At 38.3% G+C, this 26,367-nt stretch overlaps 1 protein-coding gene across 1 annotated transcript in view; it reads right to left on the bottom strand.

Moving 5' to 3' along the window:
- LOC122806372 (tyrosine-protein phosphatase non-receptor type 22-like) overlaps window positions 1–26,367 on the bottom strand; it is a 196,059-nt gene that overhangs the window by 44,846 nt on the left and 124,846 nt on the right. Inside the window, exon 8 of the mRNA XM_044076723.1 lies at window positions 14,402–14,432. Coding sequence (XP_043932658.1) covers window positions 14,402–14,432 — 31 coding nt within the window. The remainder of the gene's footprint in view (window positions 1–14,401; window positions 14,433–26,367) is intronic.

Genomic DNA, 26,367 nt, shown 5'->3' with positions numbered 1-26,367 from the left:
CTGGTGACTCATATGCATAACATATTTTAAAGTTCTTTCTCATTTCCATTAACTTTTAGTTATGTACTTACCATAACTTTGGATGTATGGGATCCATCTCGCCTACATTCATGACAGATGGGTTCGGAGCCGATCCATCGGCTCCGACTCGGCAACTTATATACTAGCACGAAGTCCCTATCCCAGGATGCACTACACCTGCTTCCCCAGATCTTGTTTGTTCGCTTTCATACATCCATGTAAACACAGAAACACTATTAGTCACTATAACCAACTAAAGTTCTTCAAGAAAGAACACCAAGAAAAAAGTGACTACAGCTCCTCTAAATCCAAATGGAAGGGGGAAGGAGGGTGGGTACTTATGAATGTAGGCGAGATGGATCTCATACTTCCAAAGTTATGGTAAGTACATAACTAAAAGATGTAATGGGATCCTATCTCGTCTACATTCATGACAGATGGGACAGCGTCCCTAGCACCTACATCCCGGGTGGCTCATTGGAACACACTCCTGAGAACTGTGGAACCAAAGGAAGCTCTGCCTCGAGAAACCACATCCAACTTGTAATGAGAAATAAAAGTGTGCGGAGAAGTCCAGGTTGCCGCAGCACAAATATCATCTATGGATAACTTGGGGTGAAAAGCTACAGAAGTACCCATTGCCCTGGTAGAATGAGCCTTGACTGGAAAAGGAAGGTCTTTATTGGCCTGTGAATAAATAGAAGTGATACAGTCTTTAATCCATTTTGAAATAGAGGCTTTAGATACTGGTTGACCCAATCTGTTCGCTGCAAAAGAAACAAACAATTGATTTGATTTTTCGTTTGGTTCTATTCAAATAAAAACGTAACTGTCTATGTACATCCAATTGATGCAAAGTATATTCTGCGTTATTGGAGAATTCTGGGAAAAAAATAGGGAGTTCTATGGTTTGTTGCAAACAGAAAGAGGAGGCCACCTTTGGAATGAATGCAGGGTTCAATTTCAATAAAACTCTATGTTTGTGAAAAATCAAATAGGAGGATCAGAACAAAGAGCTTGAAGTTCTGAAACTCGCCTAGCAGATGTTATGGCTACTAAAAGGCCGTTTTCCAAGACAGAAATTTTAAATCACAAGTAGCAGCTGGTTCGAAGGGACGGGCAGTTAGGGCAGCAAGAACCATATTCAAATCCCAAGCAGGAACAGGATGAGATAAAGGAGGCCTAAGGAGCCAAGCCCCTTTAAGGAACGCCTTACAAAGTTTGTGAGACATCAATGAAGGTTCAAAAGAAGCATGAAAATTAGAGATTGCCGCTAGCTGAACCTTAATGGTAGCAACTGAAGAGCCCGACTGAAAAAGGAAGGCCAGAAAATTCAGAACCTCCGATACTGGCGCAGTGAGAGGATCTATACCTCGTTCTTGAGCCCAGAAGGCAAACCTTTTCCATTTACTGGAATAAAGTTTGATGGTGGAAGGTTTATGGGAAGAAGACAGTATGTGGACCACATCCGATGAGAGAGCATTATCTCGGACTAAGGATGGAAGTGGAGTAACCATGCTGCCAACTTCAGGGACTTGAGAGACGGATGAAGCCGTCCTGACTGATAAGTCAACAGGTCTGGCACCGGATCCAGAAAGCATGGACCTTCTATCGCATGCCTCTGTAGGAAAGGGAACCAAACTTGACGAGGCCAGTGCGGGGCAATCAAAATCATCTCGCTCTCCAAGTAAATGGCCTTCTGTATCACCCTCGGTAGGAGGGGAAACGGAGGGAAGGCGTAGAGAAGACTGGGGGGCCAAATGTGAGTCAGAGCGTCCCTGGGAATCTGTCCCTGAGAAGGAAACAGTGTAAAGAACTCTCTGCATTTCGCATTGAGAGGACTGGCAAACAGGTCGCAGCAAGGGTGACCCCATCTGTCGAAGATTTTCGCAGCTATACTCTGGTTGAGGGACCACTCGTGGGGTAAGAGAATGGTCCTGCTCAATCTGTCCGCAATCACATTGGACTTCCCCGGTATGTGCGTTGCCATTAGAAAGCGGTTGGTAGCTACCGCCCAGTGCCAAAGTCTCATGGCTTCTCTGCATAGTGGGTAAGACCTGGTTCCACCTTGCTTGTTTATGTACCATACCACCGACATGTTGTCGGATAGAATAGCAATTGGGCCCTGTGGGAGAGCGTGATGGAGAGCTTGAAGTACCAATAGTACCGCTCTCATCTCCAGGACATTGATATGCAAATGCGTTTCCTGGATCTGCCATGTGCCTTGGACCGACCTGTCCAGGTAATGACCCCCCCACCCTACCTGGGAGGCGTCCGTAGTCACAGTGGCAACGGGACGTTGAGGGAGAAAGGGTCGCCCCTGGTCGAGATTTGACTGTAGAAGCCACCAACGCAGATCTCGACGGCAACTTTCCGTGATTATGATTACGTGGTTCAAGGGAAGTTCCTGATAAGACCATTGAACCGACAGTAGCCATTGTAGAATTCGCATGTGAAGTCTGGCCAAGGGAACTAGCAGTATGGTCGACGCCATCGAGCCCAACAGTTGTAGGATCCGATGGGCCGGGGCTCTTTGTAAGTGGAGGCAGGATTTGACTTGATCTTGTAAGATCTGAATTCTTGCTGCCGGTAAAAAGGCGCGCATTCTTTTTGTGTCTAAGTCTGCGCCTATGAAAATAATACGCTGAGAAGGCTGTAGTACAGATTTTTGCAAATTGAATGTGATCCCCAAGAAACGGCCCAAGGTGAACGTGGCTCTGAGCGCTTGGAGTAGTAGATGCTCGGAGGTGGCTGTAAGGAGCCAGTCGTCTAGATAAGGAAACACCTGGAATCCCAGACTTCTCAGGTGAGCAGTTACCACTGCCAGACACTTGGTGAACACCCTGGGGGCTGTGGTGAGACCAAAGGGCAGTGCTCGGAATTGAAAATGACTGGCTCCGAGGCGGAAGCGTAAATGTCTCCTGGACTCTTGAGCTATGGGAATATGATAGTAAGCGTCCTGGAGATCTACTGAGCACATCCATGCATCTTTTTCCAGCAAAGGAAGAATGGATTGAAGAGTGACCATTCGGAATTTGGACTTTTTGACGAAACGATTCAATGAACTGAGGTCCAATATGGGCCTGAAGTCCCCTGTCTTTTTTGGTACCAAAAATAATTTTGAGTAAGTTCCTGATCCAATCTGGTCAGTGGGGACAGGCTGGATGGCTCTTTTTTCTAGCAGCTTTGAAATTTCTAATGCTGCCTGATCCCGCTGACTGGGTGGTACGTCCGGGATTTCCCTTATAGAAAGGGGGGGTTTGTTGAAGGGGATGATATATCCTCCGGTAATAATGCGAAGCACCCACTGATCGCTTGTTATGGATTCCCAAGCTTGTGGATGCGACGCAAAGCGACCCCCGACTGGCTCGGGCAACCACTCAGGAACGCTGGTTGTATGAAGAACCACGAAAGGAATCGCGGTCTCCAGAGTTACAGGGCATCTGCCACCTCTGGGGCGCTTCCACCCCTGCCTCTGGAGGGAATCACTGGGTGGAGTAGAGAAAGACTTTTTGGGATTTTAAACCACATTTTCCCTCCTCTCCCAGCCTTGGGATAAGGCCTGGAAGGAGCGGAATAACGGGCCCCAACGGCAGTCAAAGTCTTGCCCTCCTGCTCGCACTGAGTTAATGTGTCCTTCACCTTGGGTCCAAACAAAGATGACCCATCAAAGGGGGCATCGGCGAAGGAAGACTTGAAGGCCTCCGAACACAAGCGTAACCAGGCTTGTCTCCTAAGGGCAACGCCTGTTCCCACTGCTCAACTCGCCCCCTCGGCCGCATACGAGATGAGCCTCATGGATGAGTTAACAATAGAACAAAGAGTAGTCATCTGTGCGCCAACAGTCGAGGCCAGCGCTTCAGGTAGATTACCAACAAGGGAGTCATTTAGCTCTTTGAGAAGATCCCTTTGGAGCCTCATAAAATGACATAAATAATTCAGCGACCGTAAGGTAAAGGCCGCTGAAGACGCTTCCGTGCCTATCCATACTCCTAGAATCCTTATTAGGAGGATGAATAGACGTCGAAGCCTCTGCCACGTCCTGCTGTGTGGCAGAAGCCACCACCAAAGCATCTACCGGTACACCCTTTGTGAGAAATTCTTTCTGGGGGGGGGCTGACAAGAATTTATTGGGCCTCGCAGGAACTGGTTCCACAGAATCAGGGTGTTCCCACACCCTTCGAGAAACCAAATCAAGTAGTTCATCGAAGGGCGGAGACACCCAGGAGGCGGAGGGCTGGGCCCCAAAGGCCTTGAGGAAGACTGACTCCTCAGCTGAAGGGGTTTTGGTTTGCCAGTCACCTCTCTGTCTCAAAATCTCCAAGATATCTGAGAAGGAGATATCATCCGAAGATGATTTGGGGGACCCTTCAGCGTCATCGAGGTCAGTATCCGATGTAATAGACTCATCTTGGGAGTCTACGTTCTTCCTCTTACACAATTTCTTCCGTGGGGGTTCGTCCGAAGCAGTTTCGGACAGACCACCCGGAAGAAGGGAACCTCCGATTGGGGTATCCTCAGGCCCTGGGGCCCCGCTGCCGGGGGGCTGCAACACAACAGAGGCACCAGTCTCTAAATCTAGGGACGGTGAGGTAGAGTCTAGTTGAACCGGCAAAGGCATGGCCAGCGCGCTCCTCATGGCCTCAAAGGCCGGACCTCCAGAATCCAAGGAAGTCACTGGTCTAGATGCCACGATGGCACTGGGAATTCCAGCAGCCGATGCTCCGAGAGGAAGACTAGGCACGAAGCACCTAATCCCAAAGTATTCCCTCGGGCCCGGCTGTAGAGGTCGTAGTACCAAACCCTGAACCGGAGGACAGGGTAGGAAGCATACGAAAGGCCTGATAGGGGTCTCTGCTCGACCCGTATGGCTCCACCTTGCTCCACCACCACCGGCTCCAACAACTCAGAGGAGGTTGGAGGAGGAATCAAATGTCGGGGATCGGCTCGAAGCAAACTGTGCTGGAGCCGAGACCATTTTAGCAAATACAGGAGATTGGAAGAGCCTCTGTAAAACCCTATCCAGGTCCGAATCTGATAGTCTCGAGGATTTAGAGGAGGTAGACACTCGAAGACTTTCCTCTCGGCTCCGAGGAGAAGGGGACCGGCTCAACGGCTCCAATACTGTCGGCGCCGACTCCACCAACTCATGGACCACCATCGGCGCCGAGGAAGCCTTCTTGAGCCGAGGGGGAGTCTGAGCTGCACACTTCCACCGGCTCCGAAGCCATTGGAGCCGATGGAGGTGATTCACTCTCGATACCCATTGCGGCTAAGACAATGGAGCCGAAGTAGGAGGTATCGAGGCAGACTCTTCGACACTCGGCCCCGAAGTCAGTGGAGCCGAGGAAGAAGAGGTCAACTTTTTCTTTTAGAAGTCGGCTCCGGACGGACTTCCGACGATCTTTCTTTTGGAAGCAACAGGAGGATTCAAAGCTTCCTCAAAGGAGGGTTTAATAAGCCCTTTTAAAATAAGCTTGTTCTTACGTTCTTGAAGAACTCTAGCAGAAAAGGCATGACATACGCTACAAGTCTCTTGTAAAAGTTTCGGCCCCAAACAATAAACACAAATTGAATGGCTGTCTGTTATGGACATTTTATAACTGCACCGAGTGCATTTTTTAAACCCTGACTTCTGTTCTTTAGACATAGTACAGGTACTACAAGAAATAGAGTTCACCACAAAAATTAAGCACTATAAAGAAAAATAGCGCCAACTGAAAAGCGCAAGACTCACTGGCGCAAGCACTTAGAAGAAATTTACCTCACAAACAACTGACAAAAAATACCACGGCCCAAAGCCCTCTAATTTAAACGGGCTTGGCCCGAAAAGACAAAGAACCACAAGGAATTAAAATAATAGTACAATAAAGCCTTTTAACTAAAAATACACAAAGATAGGGCAAGGGCCCTCTAACTAAAACGGGCCTTGCCCGACAAAAAAAAGAACAAGTACCAGACGACACTCAGCACTCAAACTTTCACAAATAGAATAAAGAAGCTGTTAAAACAGCTGTTTGGTTAATATATGACAAAAAGCCCAAGGTCAAAGACCAATAAAGGTAAAGGTAAAACACTTAGCTCCAGCCAAGTCGAGACCACGTCCAGCTTGTAAAGCGGCAAACGAGATCTGGGGAAGCAGGTGTAGTGCATCCTGGGATAGGGAGTAGCCCAGCCAATGAGAGACTTCGTGCTAGTATATAAGTTGATCCGAACCCATCTGTCATGAATGTAGGCGAGATAGGATCCCATTACATCAATTGTATTTTGAATGATTGATCATATATTATGACTAATGATCAGTGGTAAGTACAAATCTTACAAAATCTTGAAAGCTTGGCTGAGATTAAAAATGTAAAATTGTTCAGAAAAATTCTAGAAAGGTAAAATTGTTCTGAGCTGTGGTCCTCTGATTCCTGGATAATATCAGACATGATATCTCAGGAGACTGAGAATAAGTCTAAAACTATAGCTGATAGGTAGGAGATACCTATTGCTTCCCAGCTTTGGTTTTAGACTTGCAGTTTGTCTAAGTTGGCTTGCTTTGTTTGTTTTTTTGGAGGAGTGTACATTACCATACAGTCAATTGCAAGTACTTGAAGGACAATCACTTATCTACATAGAAGACATAGGGTCCGAATGGAGAGATGATAAGTCAGAAAACAAAGGAGAGTAGTATTGCTGAAATTAAATTCATCCTCAAGTCTTCATGAGGTGGAACCTGTTTTTTACAAAATCTCACCAAGACAACACTGATATATAGACTTATATAGCATATATCATGGACAGACGTAGGTGAAAAATGAAAAAAGCTGGGTGCACAAAAACCAGGATAAAAAAGTGCCCAATCTAGTAGGTGCACTGGTGCCAGGACTGGAAAAATGACTCTGTGGAATCCTTAAATTATGGAAACATTCCTACAATTGGGCCAGGCCAGGCCTAGGAGGAGGATAGCTCTCCAGTTGTAGAAGGAAGTAGCAGTCCACAAAAATCACAAAAAATGATAGGCCAAAGAAGAGCCATAAAGATGATAGAGTGGACTGTTGAGGATGAGAAATAAATTATGTATTATTACTATTGTGGTAAAATAACAAAAAAGCAAGCAGGCTGTAAGTACTCCAAACCACACTATTTGCTGTGAGCGCTTTCGTCAGAGACAATGCTCCAACTTTATCAGACAAGAGAAAATACAACAATTAACCACTTTATATACTTACAAGTGGATGCAATTAAACCAATCACAAATTAACCATCAGTAAATTACATTCACTAATTCATGTAGGGTTATAAAAACATCTAACTCCATTGTGGCAACAGTAAACAATTCAACTAATACAAGATATCTTCTCCATTTACAATATGCATACTTAAAACCATATACAAAACATATCAGAAACCTATACATAAATACATGCATATAATACAAATATATAAATTAAAGATTAAAAATTAACAAGGTGTAATACCCTTTCAGCTAAAATACCAGGGGAGCAAAACACATAGTTGATACAAGTGAAGGTAATTATAAAGTAAAAATTAAAACTTGAATGATTTTTACTTAATTATTCCTACATTTAAAAATGCAACTTATGTACATGAATAAATATATATATATATGTGAAGTAAAAGACCAAAAACATGGTCCAGTAGACAAGTATAAATAAATGCAACCTTATGGTAAATATGACACTGACTGTAGGTAGGCAGACAAAGGCCAGTGTGACACTTACTGTAGAAAGGCATACAAAATATACTTAGACACTTAGAAAAACTGAAGTGCTGGTGCACAAGCTATAGACACTACCTAGCAAGTGCTTTAAGCTTTAAAAGACATTTGATTGATACATATTCGTTACATCCAGGAGGTATGTGGGCCATTGTGCGAACTTGCCACATAAGCTCACATTCCTCAAGGTTAAGTTCCCATGGACCTCCTCTTATATTATGTTCTAACTGTTGTATTACTGCAAACACTAACTTGTGAGTGGGGTAATCTAAAATGTGTTTTGCCAATGCATTTGTAGTAATCTGATGTGTCTGCTGTACTGCTGTTCGTATCTCCTTTGTTTTATTTTTCAGTTTTGCCAATGTAGTATGATGTGCCCCCCTCGCATATTGTTACTATTATGCAAAATGCCCAGAATTTCCAGACACAAGCTATACAAAAGATTGAGAGAGAAATTAGAGGAAAGAAAAATACTTCCACAAGAAAAATTGTCAGAAGTTTCAAATAAAAAAAATGTGTTAATTAATATAACAGATTTGTGCAAACATTATATAGACCAAGAAACTTTGACCTGTTTGGAAAAAGGAGCATCTGAGGAAATGCGAAAATATAAACAACAAAACCTAGATATTTTTGTAACGTGTAAAAAAGAAATATGGGCATAGGAAAGAAACAGAGATTTAATCAGTGCAATATTTACGCAAATTGAAAGCCAAATTGATCAATACAAAAAAAGGCAGACCCAAAGATATTTAAAGAGAAATACAGGCAAAGGCATCCATATATGGAACATGTTACAATAAAAATAACATCACAGAGGGAATGTAGGGCCTATAGCCTAGTACTTACCTATGCACCTATGAACCTATAAGATTAGTAAAGCAGAAGTTAAAAAAAAATAGAAGTTGAAGTTATAGAATACCTATGAGGTGAAGGATTTATTGAAGAAGGTCTAACATAGGTTGCATCACAGCATAATGGAATGAGTTCACAAAGTAAGGAGAAACAGGAAGATCAGGAGACTTCTGAAGAAGAAATATGGACAGGGGAAAGAAAAAGAGATTTAACAGTGTGCAATATTTATGCAAATGAGAAAGCAAAACTAATCAATACAAAAAGACCAGCACCAAAGATATTTGAAGAGAAATATAGGCAAAGGAATCTGGACACAGAAAACTTTACAATACAAAAAATAAGAAGACAAAGAGGAAAAGTAGAAAAAAATATTAGTAATGGAGAAGTTAAAGAAATAGAAATCGAGGTTATGGAGAACCTGTGAAGTGAAGGATTCAGTGTAGAAAACTTAACTCAGAAAGCACCACAGCAGGACAGAGAAATGGACATCCAAATTAAAAAGAAAACAGTGGAACAGGAAGCAACTGGTCAGTTGCCATATGAAGATATTTTGCAGCATTCCACAGGAAACTAGTATAAACATTCAATAAACATTCACATGAAGCTGGAGAGCAAAGGAAGGAACAGGAAACTGTGGTAACTCTGACAAAGTCAATGTTGAGGAATGATAGGCCAGTGAGTTACCATATGACAGAGCAACGGATGACACAGAATGAAATTGAAGATAATGTGCTACAGGAAGATGCTATATAACTCTCTATAGAATGCCTGCAGGAAATGGAGAACATAAATGTGCCCTCAGTTTAGAAGAAAATGAACTAAGAGAAGAGTTGCTTGATTTAATAGAGATAGACATATTAAGATTAATGAAAGAAGTAGACTGTAGAAGGTCAATAAAACTCAAAAAGTCAGAAGTTTGATAAAACAAAAGAACACAATAATTAGGAATGTCTATAGAGATCCATGTGATATAACAGAAGTAAACAGGATATACTACTGTGCATGTAAATGAATAATAGATAACATTTTTCTACAAGAACAGAGGGTAGTAAGGGAAAGGAAGGGGAGAAATCAAATACCATCATGGAAGTATCTAATACAGAAAACTATAAAGCAATTGAGACAAGAAGTATGACTGTTAGAAGAGTATAGAAGAGGGAACAGATCAACAAAAGTACTCAGAAAGATAGATGTGATAGAAGCAATGCACAGTACTATAACAGATCAGGATTTATGTTGCACTATTGCAAATAATAAACTAAAAATATCAGCGCAGGCAGAAAAACCTAGAAGATACACAGATAAATATAAAGGAAAAGTGCAAAATAAGAAATGTATTGATTACCCCAAAAAGTTCTATAAAAAATTGGGAAACAAGGCAAAGGGACTTGAAAGACCACCCAAAAAAGAAGAAATTAATACATTTTGGAGAAATATCTATGAAGATGTAGTAGAACATAACAGAGATGGTAAATGGATAGAAGAAGTAAAACAAAGAATAAGAAGATCAAAGGCACAGGATATGAAATGGGATGAAGTAATGGCCAGAGATATTGAGATAAAGTTAAAGCCTACAACTGAAAAACCCAGGCCCAGATGCAGGCTAAAAGTGTTAACATCTTTGCATGAAAATGTAGCCATGAGTAAGAACAATTCATCTATGCACCCCGAACAGACGCCTACCTGGTTAACAACAGGAAAAACAATGGCCCTACTGAAGAGCGAACATGTAAGTTATCTTAAATATTATAGACCAATAACTTGCCTTCCGATGACATATAAACTATGCACCATAATTGATGCTGACAGAGTTTATAGTAATTTAGTAGAAAATTTAATCATGGCAATAGAACAAAAGAGTTATAACAGAAAGTCATATGGAATGAAGGATCCTCTGTTGCTAAAGTCATAATGGAGAACTGTAAAAAGGGAAGAATCTAAGTATGGCATAGATTGACTACAGAAAAAGCATTTGATAGTATCCAACATTCATGGATAAAAGAGTGCTTAAAATGTATAAGATACACCCTACACTGATCGACTACATTACAGTGACCATGAAACAGTGGCAGACCACTTTGTAGTTAAGCCATGATAAAGGTCAAATTATTATTCCAGGGATTAAAATTCAAAGGAGGATATTCCAGGTTAACTCTCTCTCACTGCTGCTATTCTGTCTTGCCCTTAACCCATTACTGTCTACTTAACAGATTAGGACATGGCTATAATTTAGCTCCTAGAGAACCACAAAGTGTAAAGACCTATCCTCTTCTCTTTGGCGATGGTTTAAAACTGTAAAGCTGATGAGAAACTATAAGCACAACTTCAAGTAGTCAAAATTTTTTCAGATGATATAAGAATCTCGTTTGGTCTTGATAAATGTGCAAAAGCAACCTTTAAAGCAGGAAAGCTGCAGCACCAAGAAAGGATCAGTTTGGGACACAAACGTGATATAAAAGAACTTGAGCAAGAGGGAGTCTATAAATGTTTGAAAATTGATGAAGGGTTAACAATAAAACATGAAAAATGCGAATAAAACTTAGTAAGGAATATTTTAGAAGACTTAAATTAATCCTAAAAACAGCACTGACATCTAGAAACATAATTCAGACTATAAACCAATTTGCTCTTCCTGTCCTAACTTACTGTTTTGGAGTGATTGACTAGCACCAAAATGTGTTGGATAGAAAAGACAGGAAAACAAGAAGGATGCTTCATGCTCACCAAATCAGTGCATACCAAGTTTATATATTCCCTATTCTGAAGGAGGTATGGGCCTCCTTGAAATTGATTATATGTATTGATCTGCAATCATGAGACTGCACACATATTTGCTGACCTCACAAGACCCAGAGTGAAAGTTTTGAAACGTGAGAAGAATAAATCTAAGATGACCTCCTTGCTTAGTGTAGCAGAAGCATATAGTTTCAAGCAGGAATGGCAATCAAACCAGAAGTAGATGAAATCAGGAAGCAACTGAATGTGCCAAAAAAGCAAAAGGATCAGATGAGAAGGCAAGAAATGTGGAAAATGCATAAATATATTTGCAAGTATAGAAACTTCTTCAAGAACCTCATGTTGATTAGGATCAAATACAGAAATGGTTAAGGAGAGGCAAATTCAAACCCAAAGATGAAAGGTTATTATTGTCAGCCCAAGACAGTGGGCTACATACACATTGGTTTACAAAGTCCATTGAACATGTGGGAGAAACAGAGAAATATAGGTTTTGTAAAACAGAATTAGAAACAGTCGTACATTGTTGCTGGTTGTGACATACTAATGGCGGAAGGATTGTATACTGACAGGCATAATAATATGGCAAGACTGCTGCACTGGGGGTTAGGCAAACATTATAATATTGAAGTAGTTGAAAAACACTAGAAACATGAGTCACAAAGCATCAGAGAAAATAATGAAGTCTGCATCACATGGGATCACCCTTTACCAACAACTCAAAAGATAGATGTAAGAAAACCAGATATATTCGTCCATGAAAGAAGACAAAAGTAGCATTGATCATTGAAATCACTACACCCAGTGACTAGAGTGTCTTGTGTACAGAGAGACACAAAGTTATGAAATATTAAGATTTGCAGACAGAAACTAGAGCAATGTGGAAGAAAGATACCCAGATAGTTCCAACAGTAGTAGGAGTAATGGGGTCTAATAAAAAAGAATCTACAATCATATTTAGATATGTTACCAATACATGTAACTCTGTATGAATTGCAGAAGGAGTCATTACTGGGCACATTGCGGGAGCTGCAATGAGCACTCTTGGCTGACATCAAAAACTGAAACAATACTAATTTCATGAACTTTAATCATACTTTGACTTAGGAATGGGGTCTATTCCTGTCATTTATTACAAACTCCAAAGGCCTGAAGAAATTAGAAAGATATTCACTTTCTGAAAATTTGTAGAAAAATAACTTTATTATAAAATTACTTGTGTTGTAGTCATTGCTTTCAAGCTGCAGGTTATTGAATTTTAATTGTTCTCCAACTAATCATGCTTTTGTTTAGTACAACTGAATAATTCCAATGAGCTTTTATTATTATCTGCAGATCAAAAGTCCTGAGGTCATTTCATGGATTAGGACCCTGACACTGCTGTCAGAGGAAGATGGGTATGTCCATCTTGGTTGAAGAACAATTTGAACACTAGGCTGTCCAAGACATGGGCTGGCAGCACCCTGCAGAGTAGGTGTACAGAAGGGGACACTCACATGCAGAAGATAAGGTGGACATCCACTAGGACACAGCTTGCATGCACTCCAATGAAGGAGAGAGTTAGGCCATCACAAAAGTTGCCCTCATTGCAGAGATGCTGGCTAGGCCATAAAGATCTCACCTATATGCCTAAATGATAGTCTGTACCAGACAGCTACCTCTCTCGTCCCAGCTGAAATTCCTGTGTTGGAGAATAACTGCACTATGACTAGCTGGAGTGATGACTGATGGTGGCAGCCCCTCGGCAAAAAAAAAAATCGCACAGAAAATACATGATATAATAATTGAATATATTTTCAGTGTTTGAAGTTGTCATTGATTTTTTTTCTATTTTATACCTGATAAAGGTCCAAACTTCAAAAAAAAAAAAAAAAAAAAAAAAAAAAAAAAAAATATATATATATATATATATATATATATATATATATATATATATATATATATATATATATATATATATATATATATACACACACACACACACACACATATATATATATATATATATATATATATATATATATATATATATAGACAGACAGAAACATAAAGTGAATTCACCCTTGTCTTTTTCAAGGTAAGCTGGAAAGAGGTCAACAAGGAGCAGCTGCTTACCTAGTTAATAGTTACATAAATTAAATGTGATTACTGTCTAGACTTTTTTAATATTCTGGACAGCAAAACATGCTAGTCTTAACACCTGCTATCTTACTGGATTTAGAAAGAATGGCAAAATATATGTTATTTTCTTAAGGCTGAAAATACAGTGATCTCATCAGGTAAACTCTTAATTCAGATACTTGAATTATACATTAAGATAGATTCCCCATGACTCCCAAACATTTTAATAACGTGATTTGCTTTTAATTCCTTAGACTTCAATTGTAAACATTTGGCATTGGGCCACTGCTGGTTAGACATTTTTTTTTATTGCTGCAAAGTCTTTCTAGAGCTGTTTTGCATGTGATTCCAAATATTAGTTCCTTGTTTATAAATTTGCAACAATGGTGTGTGGTGGTCTTTCAGGAGTGTGTATTCCTCTGTATCTAAATGACATATGAAACTGCTCTTCTAATGTTATTAATGAAAGGCTGAAAATAGCAGTGCTATTAAAATTTTTAAAAATGTCATCTTGTAGGCAGTAAATGTAACTCATATAGTCTTGACAAGAATGTGCACTTTACTTTGTATAGTTTTGCAAATACAATATGATAAATGATGACATTTAACATAACCTTACCATACCATGAAAGTAAAGTATGCATAGCTATGGATATGGATAATAAAGGCATATAAAAGTTTAATTTTCTATCATGTTTCCTTCTTCAAGCAACAACAACTCACCCATAACCCTGTGCCCAACAATATTCAGCGGTGCCTTTAGGCAATAACCAATTGGATTTAAGTCCAGATGAATTGTTGAATGGCCCATTATGTAAGCAAGGTTATGTCAATTACATTTAAATTACGAAGCAGCTCTACTGTATACCAATCCTTATTCTGATTAAATTCCGATATCAAAGTGTTGATAAAACGTTTCAGATCAAAACATGATTTACTTACCCTTTTTTACATTCTTTAAGATTTTTAGACTCTGTGAAAAGAACATATAATTATATAAATAAATATATAAACATGGTAGGAATTATGAATGTATATATGTAACACTATATTTATTATTATTATTATTGATATCCAAGGTAGTGCACAATTATTTATTAAGACCAGTCACCAAACAAAAGGGATAGGATAAATCAATAAAAAAGTAAAGTTGGCTAGGCATAAAATTGCCCTCACGGGCAGCTAGCCAAGTGCTTGCCTATGAACCTATGAAACTATTCACTCTAAGCAATATTACTCACTCAGAGGTATATGGTACACACATCCAAAGTCAGAAAGTCAGCATATCACGTTTCAAGAATACTTACTGAAATTGCATGACAGTATAATTCAGCTTTTTATCATCATAATTTTTTTTAGACTAAATCCTCTCAAAGTCTCAAAAGGTAGGCTTTGCCCCATCTACTCCAGTAAAACATTACCTGAGAGAATTACCAGCTTGGTCATAGAATGTCAGTGTTAATAGCACCTGTGCAGCGGCTATCAGTATAAATCTCTTCCCAAAAATATGTCAGGCATTCATAGATGAGTCCTGTATTAGTGCACAGGACTAATATTCAGAAGTTCATTTTCAGGGAAGGCTAAAAACTTATAAAACATCCATTTTTTTAGAATCCCCTCAATCTCCGTATTGCAACTAAATAGCACTGCACTAGTCATTAATTGTCTATGAATCCCAGCATTTGTATAACAAGTTGGGAATGTAGTCATTTAACATGGCAAATACCAAGGAGATTTCACCCACAACATGTTTAAATAATAAGACTCAGACATAAGGACATAGCAATATCAATTACCTGTATGACTCCATACAGAAACTAATAGCAACTTTTCTACTCTAACTCCAGTCTCAAAACAATCAGGTTTGTTTTATGATGTGTATAGTTTCTAACTAATTAAAAAAATAAATTGTGTTTTGTTCAAGACTCTGAGAGGTATGGAAAGCACTAAAACCTGAGATACAAGCTTTTCCTCAAAAGGGAAGGAAAACAGGTTTTTATGTAAATTCTGTTTAATTATTTTAAATTGCACTTATAGTAATCTGTTTGAAGATTCTTCTTTTGTACTTCTCTGTTTTTTGGCCACGTTCTTGCCAAACAAGTTATTTGCTTGCATTTTCTTAGTTTATCCTGGGACCTTAGTCTTGTAGGATCATTTGCAATTGGGAGAAGATTGTGTATTACTGTGAGATTGTAATATTAAGCACTTCTATTTCCATAAGTAGAATTACATGTATAAAGTAGATTTTTGCATTTTGAATCCAGTCTGGGGCCACAATCAGTCTTGTAGCATCATTAAGAATTGTGGCAGAACAGTGATCTACTGTCAGATTTGAGATGCCTTTTGTCATTTATTACATCTTTACTAGCAAATGTCTGAATAGTCTGGTGCTGTAGACTGTGGTGTGATTGCAGTAGTGGCAGTACTGTGAATTCTGCTCAAGGATTTGTACTCTGAACAAAGGCAAAGAGGAGTACTTATATTAATTGCAAGAGGAGCTCCAATAGTGATAGAAGCTGATAAAGATAACAATGGCAGATTTGTAGTGCTAAGGGGCTACTGGCAAGGGAGAAGCATTAAACTAGCAGGTATTTATATTTTACCTAAAACTGCTATAATGGAGCTTAAGAAAATTCTGGGAGAAATAATACGTTTTCAATAAGGAATATTACTTATAGGTGGGGACTGGAATTTGATTTGCTGCAGTGAAGATGTGTCTGGGGTCCCAGAAGGGAAAGTATAACAAAGGAGGGCAGATTTTTGAAGACATTAATCGGAGTGAATTTACATATTATTCCACAGGATATAAAAACTGGGCTAGGTTAGACAGACTTTACATTTAACAGGAACATGTGCATTTAATTGAAGGTATTGATACTTACCCAATGACTATTTCAGATCATGCGCCAATAAAATCCAAAATAAAAACACAGGGTAATGAAATAAAAATGGAACATTGGTGCTGCCCCCTCTATCTGTTGAAAAGAAAGGAATTTAAGGACTGAGTAGTGCAGATTATTCAGGAGCTATTAGAGAAGATACAAATTGCATCTGAAAATATAGTTAGGGAGGGGGTAAAATTAAGATAGAGTTTAAAAATAGGGGGAAATAAAATAAAGGGAGCTTTAGTTAAGAAGTAACAAAAATTATTTAGCTGGACTGACAAATACTAAAGTATTGCAGAATAGAGGGAATCTCACAGAACAAGAAGATAATCGACTGCAGGATGCTAAGCAGAAAATAAGGGACTAGCTCACTAAAGTGCACAAGTTTAGAAAGATTGTTGTTAAACAACTACTTTTTATGATAACACTAGAGCACAAAATCTTTTAGCAGAATACCTCAGGCAACAGAAAGCAGAAAGGGCTGTCACCAAGTTTAGGGAGCCTATAACAAGGAAGGTAGCAAGAGATCCTGTAGTGGTACTAGAAACATTTCAGAAATTCTATGAAAGTCTGTATAAAGCAGAGAAATATGGAAACCAACAAAAGACACAAATGGAAACATTTATGGAAGAATTAAATATGTCAAGGTTAGTGGTAGATGCGGCTCAATTACTAATGGTTGGGATAGGAGGAGATGAGATAAAAATTGTGATGTATGCACACTGTAAAGTATATTGTGATGTATAACCAATGTAAAGGAAAATCTCCAGCAATAAATGGCATTCCTGTGGAAGTTTAGAAGCTAGTAGGGAAAAAAACTGATAAAGATCTGGACGGTTTTGTTTAACAGTATTTTAAGGGGAGAAGTACCAATCTCCTGGAAGAAAGCAGTGGTAGCTGTAATACCTAAAGGGGTAAAGATCCATCAGATCCAGCTTCATTCAGGCCCATTTCAATATATAAACCCCTGATTATAAAGTGTTTATGTCTACAATGGCTACAAGAATTGCAAAAATAATGCCAAAACTTATAGATATGGATAAATGTGTTTTTTTGGAGGGGAGGCAAACATTTGACAACATTAACAGAACACTGATGAGCCAAAGGGAAGAGAATGTAAGAAAATGCCATTGCTAATAGTAGGTCTTGATGCAGAGAAAGCATTTGACAGAGTAAGCTGGGACTTTATGAGCAGGTCAATGGAAGCATTTGCATTTCCTGAAAAAATTATAAGGTTGATTAGGAGGACATATGAGGGATCAGATGTGAAAATTAAAGTGAGTGGTATCCTCTCTGATAATTTCTGCTTGAGCAGAGGAGCCAGGCAGGGGTGTTCTCTTTCCCCTTTGTTACTTAAATTATATTTAGAACCATTGGCAAATAAAATAAGGGGCTCAGAAATTCAAGAATTGTTGGTATGTTTGTCAAGAAAAGCTGACTCTGTTTGCATATTATATTATCCTATACCTGACAAAACCAGAAAGAGATATTACAATGTTGTGCAACATTCTGAGACAGTTTCAAATCTTTTCAGGATACAAAATGAATGAAGCTAAAACAAAAGCAATAGCAGTAAATTATGTACCCACACATGAATTTGTTCAGCAATATCCATATTTATGGGGACATGATAAAATGAGGTATTTAGGAGTATGGATTAAAAATTATTCTGGGGTGGCAGCTAGGGATATCTGGGAAGAGACTAAACAAAGGATAATACAAAAAATGAGAAATTAGAAGCTATGTTATATGGATAGGGATAGTAAGATATAAGCAGTTAAAATGATTTTAGTCCCTTTATTTTCATACACAGGTCAGACATATTTTTTTCAACCAGAGAAGAAATTGTGGATAACAATTAAAAAAGAGATGAAGGACTTTATCTGAGATGAGGAAGATGGCAAGAGTCAAGTGAGATAAATTGATTCTTCCAGTAGAAAAGAGTGGATTGGGATTACCCAAACTGAAGGGGTATTTCAGAGCTACACAGTTAAGGCTCCTATATATAGTACAAGCAGAAAACTATAATTCAAAGTGGAAAGGGATGATGATGAAATGGGGGGAGTTCAAGAAACAAGGAGAGACTGGAATTGTCGATGTATGCCTTTAAGGAGAATAAAAATAATCTTATAGAATATTAAACCCATAAAGTAGCAGAAGGTATCCTAAGAACTATGTCAACATGGGAATGGAGAAGGGAGATCCTGTCAATAGGGATGACTGAAATTAGGGATATAGACAACAGGCAAGATGGAGCTGGGATATATTGGAGAAAACTGACAAAGAAACAAAAGTATTGGGAGCAAATAACTAGAGAGGGAAAGATGATAGAATGGGAAGATGCCAAGAATTTATTTGGACTGCAGGTTAGAGATCGCCTTCCCTAATAAGGATTGATATCAGAGTATAGGCAAAATGAAAGAAAGAAATAGGAGGGTCCTAAATGAAAGACCAGTACTGGTAGAGTTTTTACTAGAAACTAGAACATAATCTGACATTTAAAAAGGAATAATTAGCAGATCATATAAAATATTGCATGATAACTATAAGAATCAATCTGAGGAGGTTACAAATGATTGGGAAGAGAGACTGGATAAGCAATTCACAAAGAAACAATGAGAGGATATATGTATGTCTTCCAAATATGCAACAAAATCTAGAAAATGCAGCATTTTACACTCATTTTCTATGTTTACACAGATTTTTTTTACCCCAAGTAGACTCCAGAGAATTTTTCCTGAGGTAGATAGCAAATGTTGGAAGTGTGATGGGGAAGAAAAAGGTAATTAGGAAGATATTTTTGGGGAGTGCAGTGAGTTGGTGGACTTTAAGGATGCCCTTCCGGATGCAGTGTCACAGATGCTGAATGTGTAGATTGGTGTGATGAGGAATATAATTTTTCTGAGCTATGATACAGAATTGGAATTGCCTAGACATGGTAAGGCCTTGCTGTGTCTAATTATGGTGGCTGTCAAAAAGTGTTTACTAGAAAATGGAAATCAAAATCTAAACCAACTATACTAGAAGTAGTGAATACAGTATCAGAGATAAAACAACTGGAACTGATATCTTTAGAAAAGGGTAGGAGCAAACTACATAGGAAAAATGTGAATTGTGGGAAATATAATACAAGGGAGGAATGAGGACTGAAAGAAGGCAGGACTTAAATGAGCTGTATAATGTTTGACTGAAAATTATTGGATAAATTATAATTGGTGTATAATGTTTGCAACTGGGAGTGTTTCAGTATGGGTTGTGATGTAAAATGCTTGTAACTAGGATTGTGTCAGTACCATTTGTGTTTATTATATAAATGCATGATTGCCTATGTTGTAAGTGATGGTTTAATAAGGATGTTTATTGTTTTGAAAAATGGCAGGAATTGAATAATTTATGTAATATTGCTTATGTAGTATGATTTATGTAGTATGATATATAGCAATATATGTGAAGCATAATGTTTTTCAAAGTGAACTTGTTAATACAGTTTGATTACTTCTATATAAATGTAAATTTGCCTATGTCACAAGGAATAATTCAATAAAGGTGTACTTTATATATATATATATATATATATATATATATATATATATATATATATATATATATATATATATATATATATATACCTGCTTAAAGGTGCATTCCAGTAGTCTGGTGCCTCAGTCTGTGGTGGGATTATAGTAGCAGCAGTATGGGAACTCTGCACCAGAATTTATGCGTCAGTGCTTTTTATAGCTGCATACACCTGCTTAAAGTTAATTCCTGTGCATTTCTGTTTATCTTGTTACTGTTTTTGATTTGAGTCTGCTCATGCCTCCACTGACACATTAACAAAAAGTTTCTGAAATTCTAACCATAAGACTGGAGTTCCAGTTTGAATTTTTCCTCAGCCCTCCTAACCTTTTTTGTTGTAGTTTACAGGGTTGTGTCTCTGAATTCTGCCTGTTATGGTAATATGACTTGGAAAATCCTTCTCTCCCCTCTTTAATTGCTATTGTATGCTGTGCAGTGGAGGCTGGTGACTTCAAATCAAAGGGGGGCTGCAGGAGACAGTTGAATGGGTGGGGTCCAATGGGAAGGGGGTGTGGTCAACTAGAAAGGTGGAGAGCTATGCTCAAAACCACAACATCTGGAACTTTAATTAAATAAGCTGCGCTGGGTACCAAACCATCATTATGAGAGTTCAATCAAGACAAAATGAAGTGTAAAAGAAAAAAAATATTTCAATGCATTGTCTACATGACAGCTTACTTAATATCTAGATAGAAACAAAAAGGTTGTGAGGCATTAAAAAGCAAATTACTTTTTAAATACACTACTGGAATGCCAGTCAAAATCAAGAATAAAAAAAAAAAACAAGCAGCACTTAACTCAAACCACTTCTCCTTGCACTGCAGTTCTAATTATAATTTATATTCAGCTTTATAAAAGTACCACGTAACATGCTGAAAGTAGCAATCTCTGTAATACCCCCACTTGTAAAAATGTTTCTTATCCAAAAAAGACCTGCTGCCTGACAGCTATCTACTTGTTTCATGGGGAAAACATGATCAAAGTAAAAAAATGAACAGCAAACAAAAAAAAAGCTCAAGATAAATTGCTTAAAGGATTACTGCACAAGTTATGGACCACACATGATAGATTGGCGTTCTGTTTAGTTTACGGGTAAAGCCTGCAAAGATGACTGCAAGTCTCCAACAAATGCAATGAGCTTCTGAAAATACTGTAATCCTATCCTTTATTACAAATACTGTCATATGCATTTCAATACCTAAGGCTTATACATTATCTAGTTATGTAAATATTTTCTGCATGGCAACAACAAAAATGCTTTTTCAATGTTCGTAATTCTTTAACAGTATGCTTATTAAAGCTTACTTGCATCTTACAACCTCAGACAAGCTTACTTGATGGTCATTAAAGCATTGCTACTAAACACAGAGCAACAGGGCACTGTAACAGCATGCATTTTCTGAATAATAAGAAGCATGCACCAACAGTATAAAAGTATGACAGAAAACCAGAATATTTTGCAAAATCAAGGGCAGATAAAAAGCCATTGTAGTACTTGTGTCTACCTTGGATGATGTCTACCTTGGATGGGGGGATACCCTGCACACTTACACTGCATAAGTGCTCCTTACCTTGTTTGGACACATCCTACATCATGAGTCACTACATGGGGGAGTGGGGTGCAACAAGTATGTCACAGTTTGAAATGTCTCTGGCTGATGGTGATGGCTCTGACGTTTGTCATACCTCTCAACCTCAGAGCAAGAAATCTAGACAAAGCCATACATAGAAGAGGGACAAAGGCCCAAAAATAAGGACAATTTTTAAATATTGCTCTTATAAACTTAGAAAGATAATAGAATAGTAGTAGGTCTTGCATTAGTATGAATTTTCTGAAGGGTATGAAATCTGAAACTCAAATGTCTGTCATTATTTTCTAACTTCAAGCTAATGATTTGCCACTAATTTGCCAGAAAACCACAATTTTATGAAAAACTGACCAAAAATACGATGCAAAAATATAAAATTGCCACACAGTACAGCTGGGAACCTGTCAAAGGGACACTTTACTGTTAACTTGAACAGCTGACAAAATACGAGAATCTACATGCATTTCTGAAATAAAAGTAATCTATAACTCTGATCACTACAGTTATTTAGAATTGTAAACCCTCCACGCTTTCTTCCAAATTTGCTATTTTGCAGAGAGATTATTAGGAGGAGAGCAACATTTTGAGCCAAAATTGGGGACAATTGAGAGGTCTGGATATTCTTAATTCTATAAAGTAATTTATTTGCACATACCTCTCAACCTCTTAATGCAGAAAATCTGGACAAGGACAAATATATTGGGGGAATATACAGACAGTACTAAAAATTTCTCTTGCATGAACTTAGTTGATAGACTAACAGGTCTTGCTTTAGCATGCATTTTTCGGAAGGTTATGAAGACTGAAACTCAATTTATTTATTTTTATTTTTTTATTTTACATTTGTTAACCGGGCTAGTCTAGCTGGATATATGTCCATTTTAAGTAGAGGCCCAGGGAGATAAGCTCCAAAGTTCAATTACAGTACATATCTACAAAAGTACATATATGAGATCGACTACATTAATCATAACTAAAACAGTATTAGCTAAAAAGTGGTTACAGGTGTATAGGTTGTATAACACAAAATATTGACTAAACATAATACAATTTATCATGAGGCTGCAATTAACTGTTCAGAAAGATTGATAGTAAAACACATAATATAATTGTAGATATAAGAAGGGGAAAAAAGGAAAGTAAGACTGGAACTTTTATGAGAGTATACTAATAGGTAAGGCTAGGTAGTAGAGGTAGAATGGTAGTTGAAATTCTGATGAGATTGTTACTGAGCTGAGACAGTGAGGTAGAAACAGGTAGCTAGAGCATACAAGGTGGGGTTGAAACAAGTAGTGAGAGCATGTAGGTTAGTCAGGTTTAGTACAGGGGCACATCCAATGTGTTTTAAGGAAGAGCTTAAGTTTATTTTTGAACAAGGAAATAGAGGGAAGTGTAGAAAGTTCAGTGGGGAGTAAGTTCCAGATTTTCCCAACAGTATTAGTGAAGAGGGAGTCTCCAGCTCTGTTGTTTGATTTGTTAATATTTATGAGGAGTTTTTGTGAAGATCTTAGGGATCTCAGGTTAGTGTAGGGATGAATAAGGTTAGATAGTATGGGTGTCTTAGCAGGTTGATAAAGAATTTTATGGGCAACGGTCAGTTGATTATATTTTAGCTGTTACTGTAATTCAAGCCACCATAGGTATTTTAGATTAATACAGTGGTGTGTTTTAAAAGGGTTACCAGTGGCAAATCTGGCTATGTTGTTGTAGGAGTTTTCTAGTTTTTTTAAGGTTATTTTTTGACAGGTTAGTGAAAATGGGAGAGGCATAGAGTAGGGTAGAGATTAGATGGGTGCGGGCGATAGTTATTCTAGTTGCAGGAGTGAGGAAGGGTTTGATCCTGTATAGAGAGCCTATTTTCTGTTAGTTGTTTTCAAGATATCATTAATATGAGTGTCAAAGTTAAGGTTGTTGTCTATGGTGATTCCTAGCAGTTTGGTAGTAAGATCCTGGGATATAACAGTGCTATTATTGGAAGCTATAGTGAAGTCAATTGGTGGAGATTTATTGGTAGGTGTAAAAAGTAGAAGTTTAGTTTTTTTGGGATTTAGTATGAGACAGCGTTTTGTAAACCATAGTTCTACTGAGCTAAATAAGTTCTGTGTAAGGAAGTGAAGTTCAGATTCAGATGTGGCTGAGCATATAAGTGTAGAATCATCTGCGTATTGTATAAATAAGTTCTGTGTAAGGAAGTGAAGTTCAGATTCAGATGTGGCTGAGCATATAAGTGTAGAATCATCTGCGTATTGTATGCATGTAGCTTGGGGAACTGCTTCGTGAAGGTCATTGATGAATAAGGAAAATAGGAGTGGGCCTAGTATGGACCCTTGAGGGACAACAATATTAACGAGTAGTTAGGTAGAAAGAGTGGTATTCCAGAGCACAGCTTGATGTCTGTTATTTAAGTAGGATAGGAACTATTTTATAGCTAGTGCATCAAGTGACAGAGATTTCAGAATGTTTATGAGCATATTGTGATTTACCATGTCAAAAGCTTTGGACAGGTTAATGAAAAGTGCAGAGGAGAGCATGTTAAGTTTGCGGTTTTTGTTGATGGTGTCCATGAAGGAGAGGAGGGCAGTAGTAGTGCTGTGGGAAGGTCTGAAGCCATGTTGGGAGTTGGAGAGCAGGTTATTATGGAGAAGGTGGTCTAGTAATTGCCTATGGATGCACCTTTCCATAACCTTAGATAAAGGGGAGAGTAGGGCTATGGGACGATAGTTGGAAAGGTCAGTGAAGTCTCCTCCCTTATGAAGGGGAATAATATGTGAGACTTTCCAAAGATTGGGGATGTATCCTTCAGTAATGCTTCTATTGATGAGAATGGAGATGGGGTAGGCAATAGATTTGGCTACTAACTGTAAGTATTCTGCAGGTAGTTGGTCAGCAGAGGGAGTGCAAGGTTTAAGTTTTTGTATAAGGGTGAGAATAAAAGCTGTAGGGACAGGTTGGAAGTGAAGTGGAGGAGGTGAGTTGGATTCAGACTTAGATGTGGTTGAATTTTGTGGAGAGAGTTGACTGGCTAGAGTTTGAATAGTTTTGGTGAAAAAGGTATTAAAGGCATTGGCAGTTTGTTTGGGGTTGGTGTGGTCAGAGCCTTGTGGGTTTGGTGTAATAGATTGACCAGGGTGTAATAGTTCATTAATGCTTGCCCAGAATTTTTGTGGTTTATTGTGGTGGGATTGCTGCAAATGTAGGTAGTAGTTTTGTTTATCAGACATTATGGCTTTTTTTGTTTCATTTCTCAATTGTTTAAAGTTTTGGAGGTCAATGGGGTTCTAAGTTAAGCGTGATCTGTGCCGGTATTTATTTCTGAGATGGAGTTTTTGCTTAGTTTCCTTAGAAAGCCATGGAGCAGGTTTGGTTTTTATCCTAATAGAGCAGGTAGGAGCGTGTTGGTTAAGGATGGCTAGGAAATTAATATTGAAGTAATCAACAGCTTCATCAAGGGAAAGTTGTTTTAATGGGGACCAATTACAAGCTTTAAGTTCAGTTAAGAATAAATCGAGATTGAAGTTTTTCTTGGTTCTAATTGTTCTAAATATGGTTTTGGAATGTGGGTTGGTTTTAGGCCTAATAGCATAGGTTGGAAAGTGGTTGCTTACATTGTCTGGGAGGGTTCCAGAATTGTAGGTCTGGGGTTGATTACTGATGAGTATCCAGTCTAAGGTACTTTCTTTCTTATTGGTCTTGTTAATTCTAGTGGGTGAGGTGATAATTTGTGTAAACCCATAGAGATTAATATGGGTAGTGGGGTAGTTATTGTTGCAACATTTCCAATCAATGTTGAAATCACCAAGAATGATGGTCTCTTGGGGGAGGTTTTGAGATAACCAACAGAGTATGTTTTCAATAGTAGTAATGTTATTGCCTGAAGGAACATAGATGCAGATAATATAGATAGATTTAACAGAGTTTAGCTGAAGCTTGGTAATAAGTATTTCAGCGTTAGAGACATGGGGAGGATTTTGGTGGAAGGTTGTAATTTGAAAATCAGATTTAAATAAAACTGCTACTCCACCACCTTTCTTGACTACACGGTCGAGACATAAGATGTTGTAACTAGGTGTCTGTCATTATTTAGTGACTTCATTCCTAAATGATTTGACAGAAAACCACAAATGTTATGAGGAACAAACTAAAAATAAGAAGCAAACATCTATTCATTCTGCAAAAAATCTGGACAGTTGAGAGGTATAGTTCAGCCTGGGCTGTCTTTGAGTTTGCCGCCCCCCCACCTCACAAAATCATGGTCGAATGGAGCCTCCCCCCCTGCAGCCATCCCAATGTCCTATGTGCATACTGATTTACTTCTGTGATGATTTGGATTTAATTTAAGTTTTACTTTGCATTTTACAGCACCAATACTAATAGACCTGGTAAACAAAGCAATGCCGTTTCACAATGAAAATAGACTTAGCATTAAAACTTCTCTGCCCTTGAAACTCACATTCATTGAAACAGCACTGAAACCCATATTCATAGAAAATACATTTTGCCAGTGGCAGATAAAGATCAACTATGGGCAGTTTTCAAATCATAGGACCCTTGCACACGAAACATACATGTGTTCTTTGATATACTTTCCTGACTGTATTAAATAATATTCCATGTATATTACAGTACAGTTGTTAGACGGCATTTTAAATGTACTGTTCTGAACATTTTTCCAGTAAACAATGAAACAAAATGCATGCACAAATAATGACAAAACTGCCCAATTTAGAACATGTCCATCATAAAAGTCTACTCAAACTTCAACAATCCACCAGTATCATTAATTATGCACACTCTATGAAGAAGTAAATGCCATCTAAATAATTCCACATTAAAGAGATCTGAAAGAGATCTGAAACTA

Source organism: Protopterus annectens, chromosome 7.part0 (genome assembly GCF_019279795.1).
Source record: "Protopterus annectens isolate FY-2018-M chromosome 7.part0, PAN1.0, whole genome shotgun sequence".
NCBI lineage: Eukaryota > Metazoa > Chordata > Ceratodontiformes > Protopteridae > Protopterus > Protopterus annectens.
The sequence above is the reverse complement of the archived record's forward strand: the minus strand, read 5'-3'. Positions and strand labels throughout refer to the sequence as shown.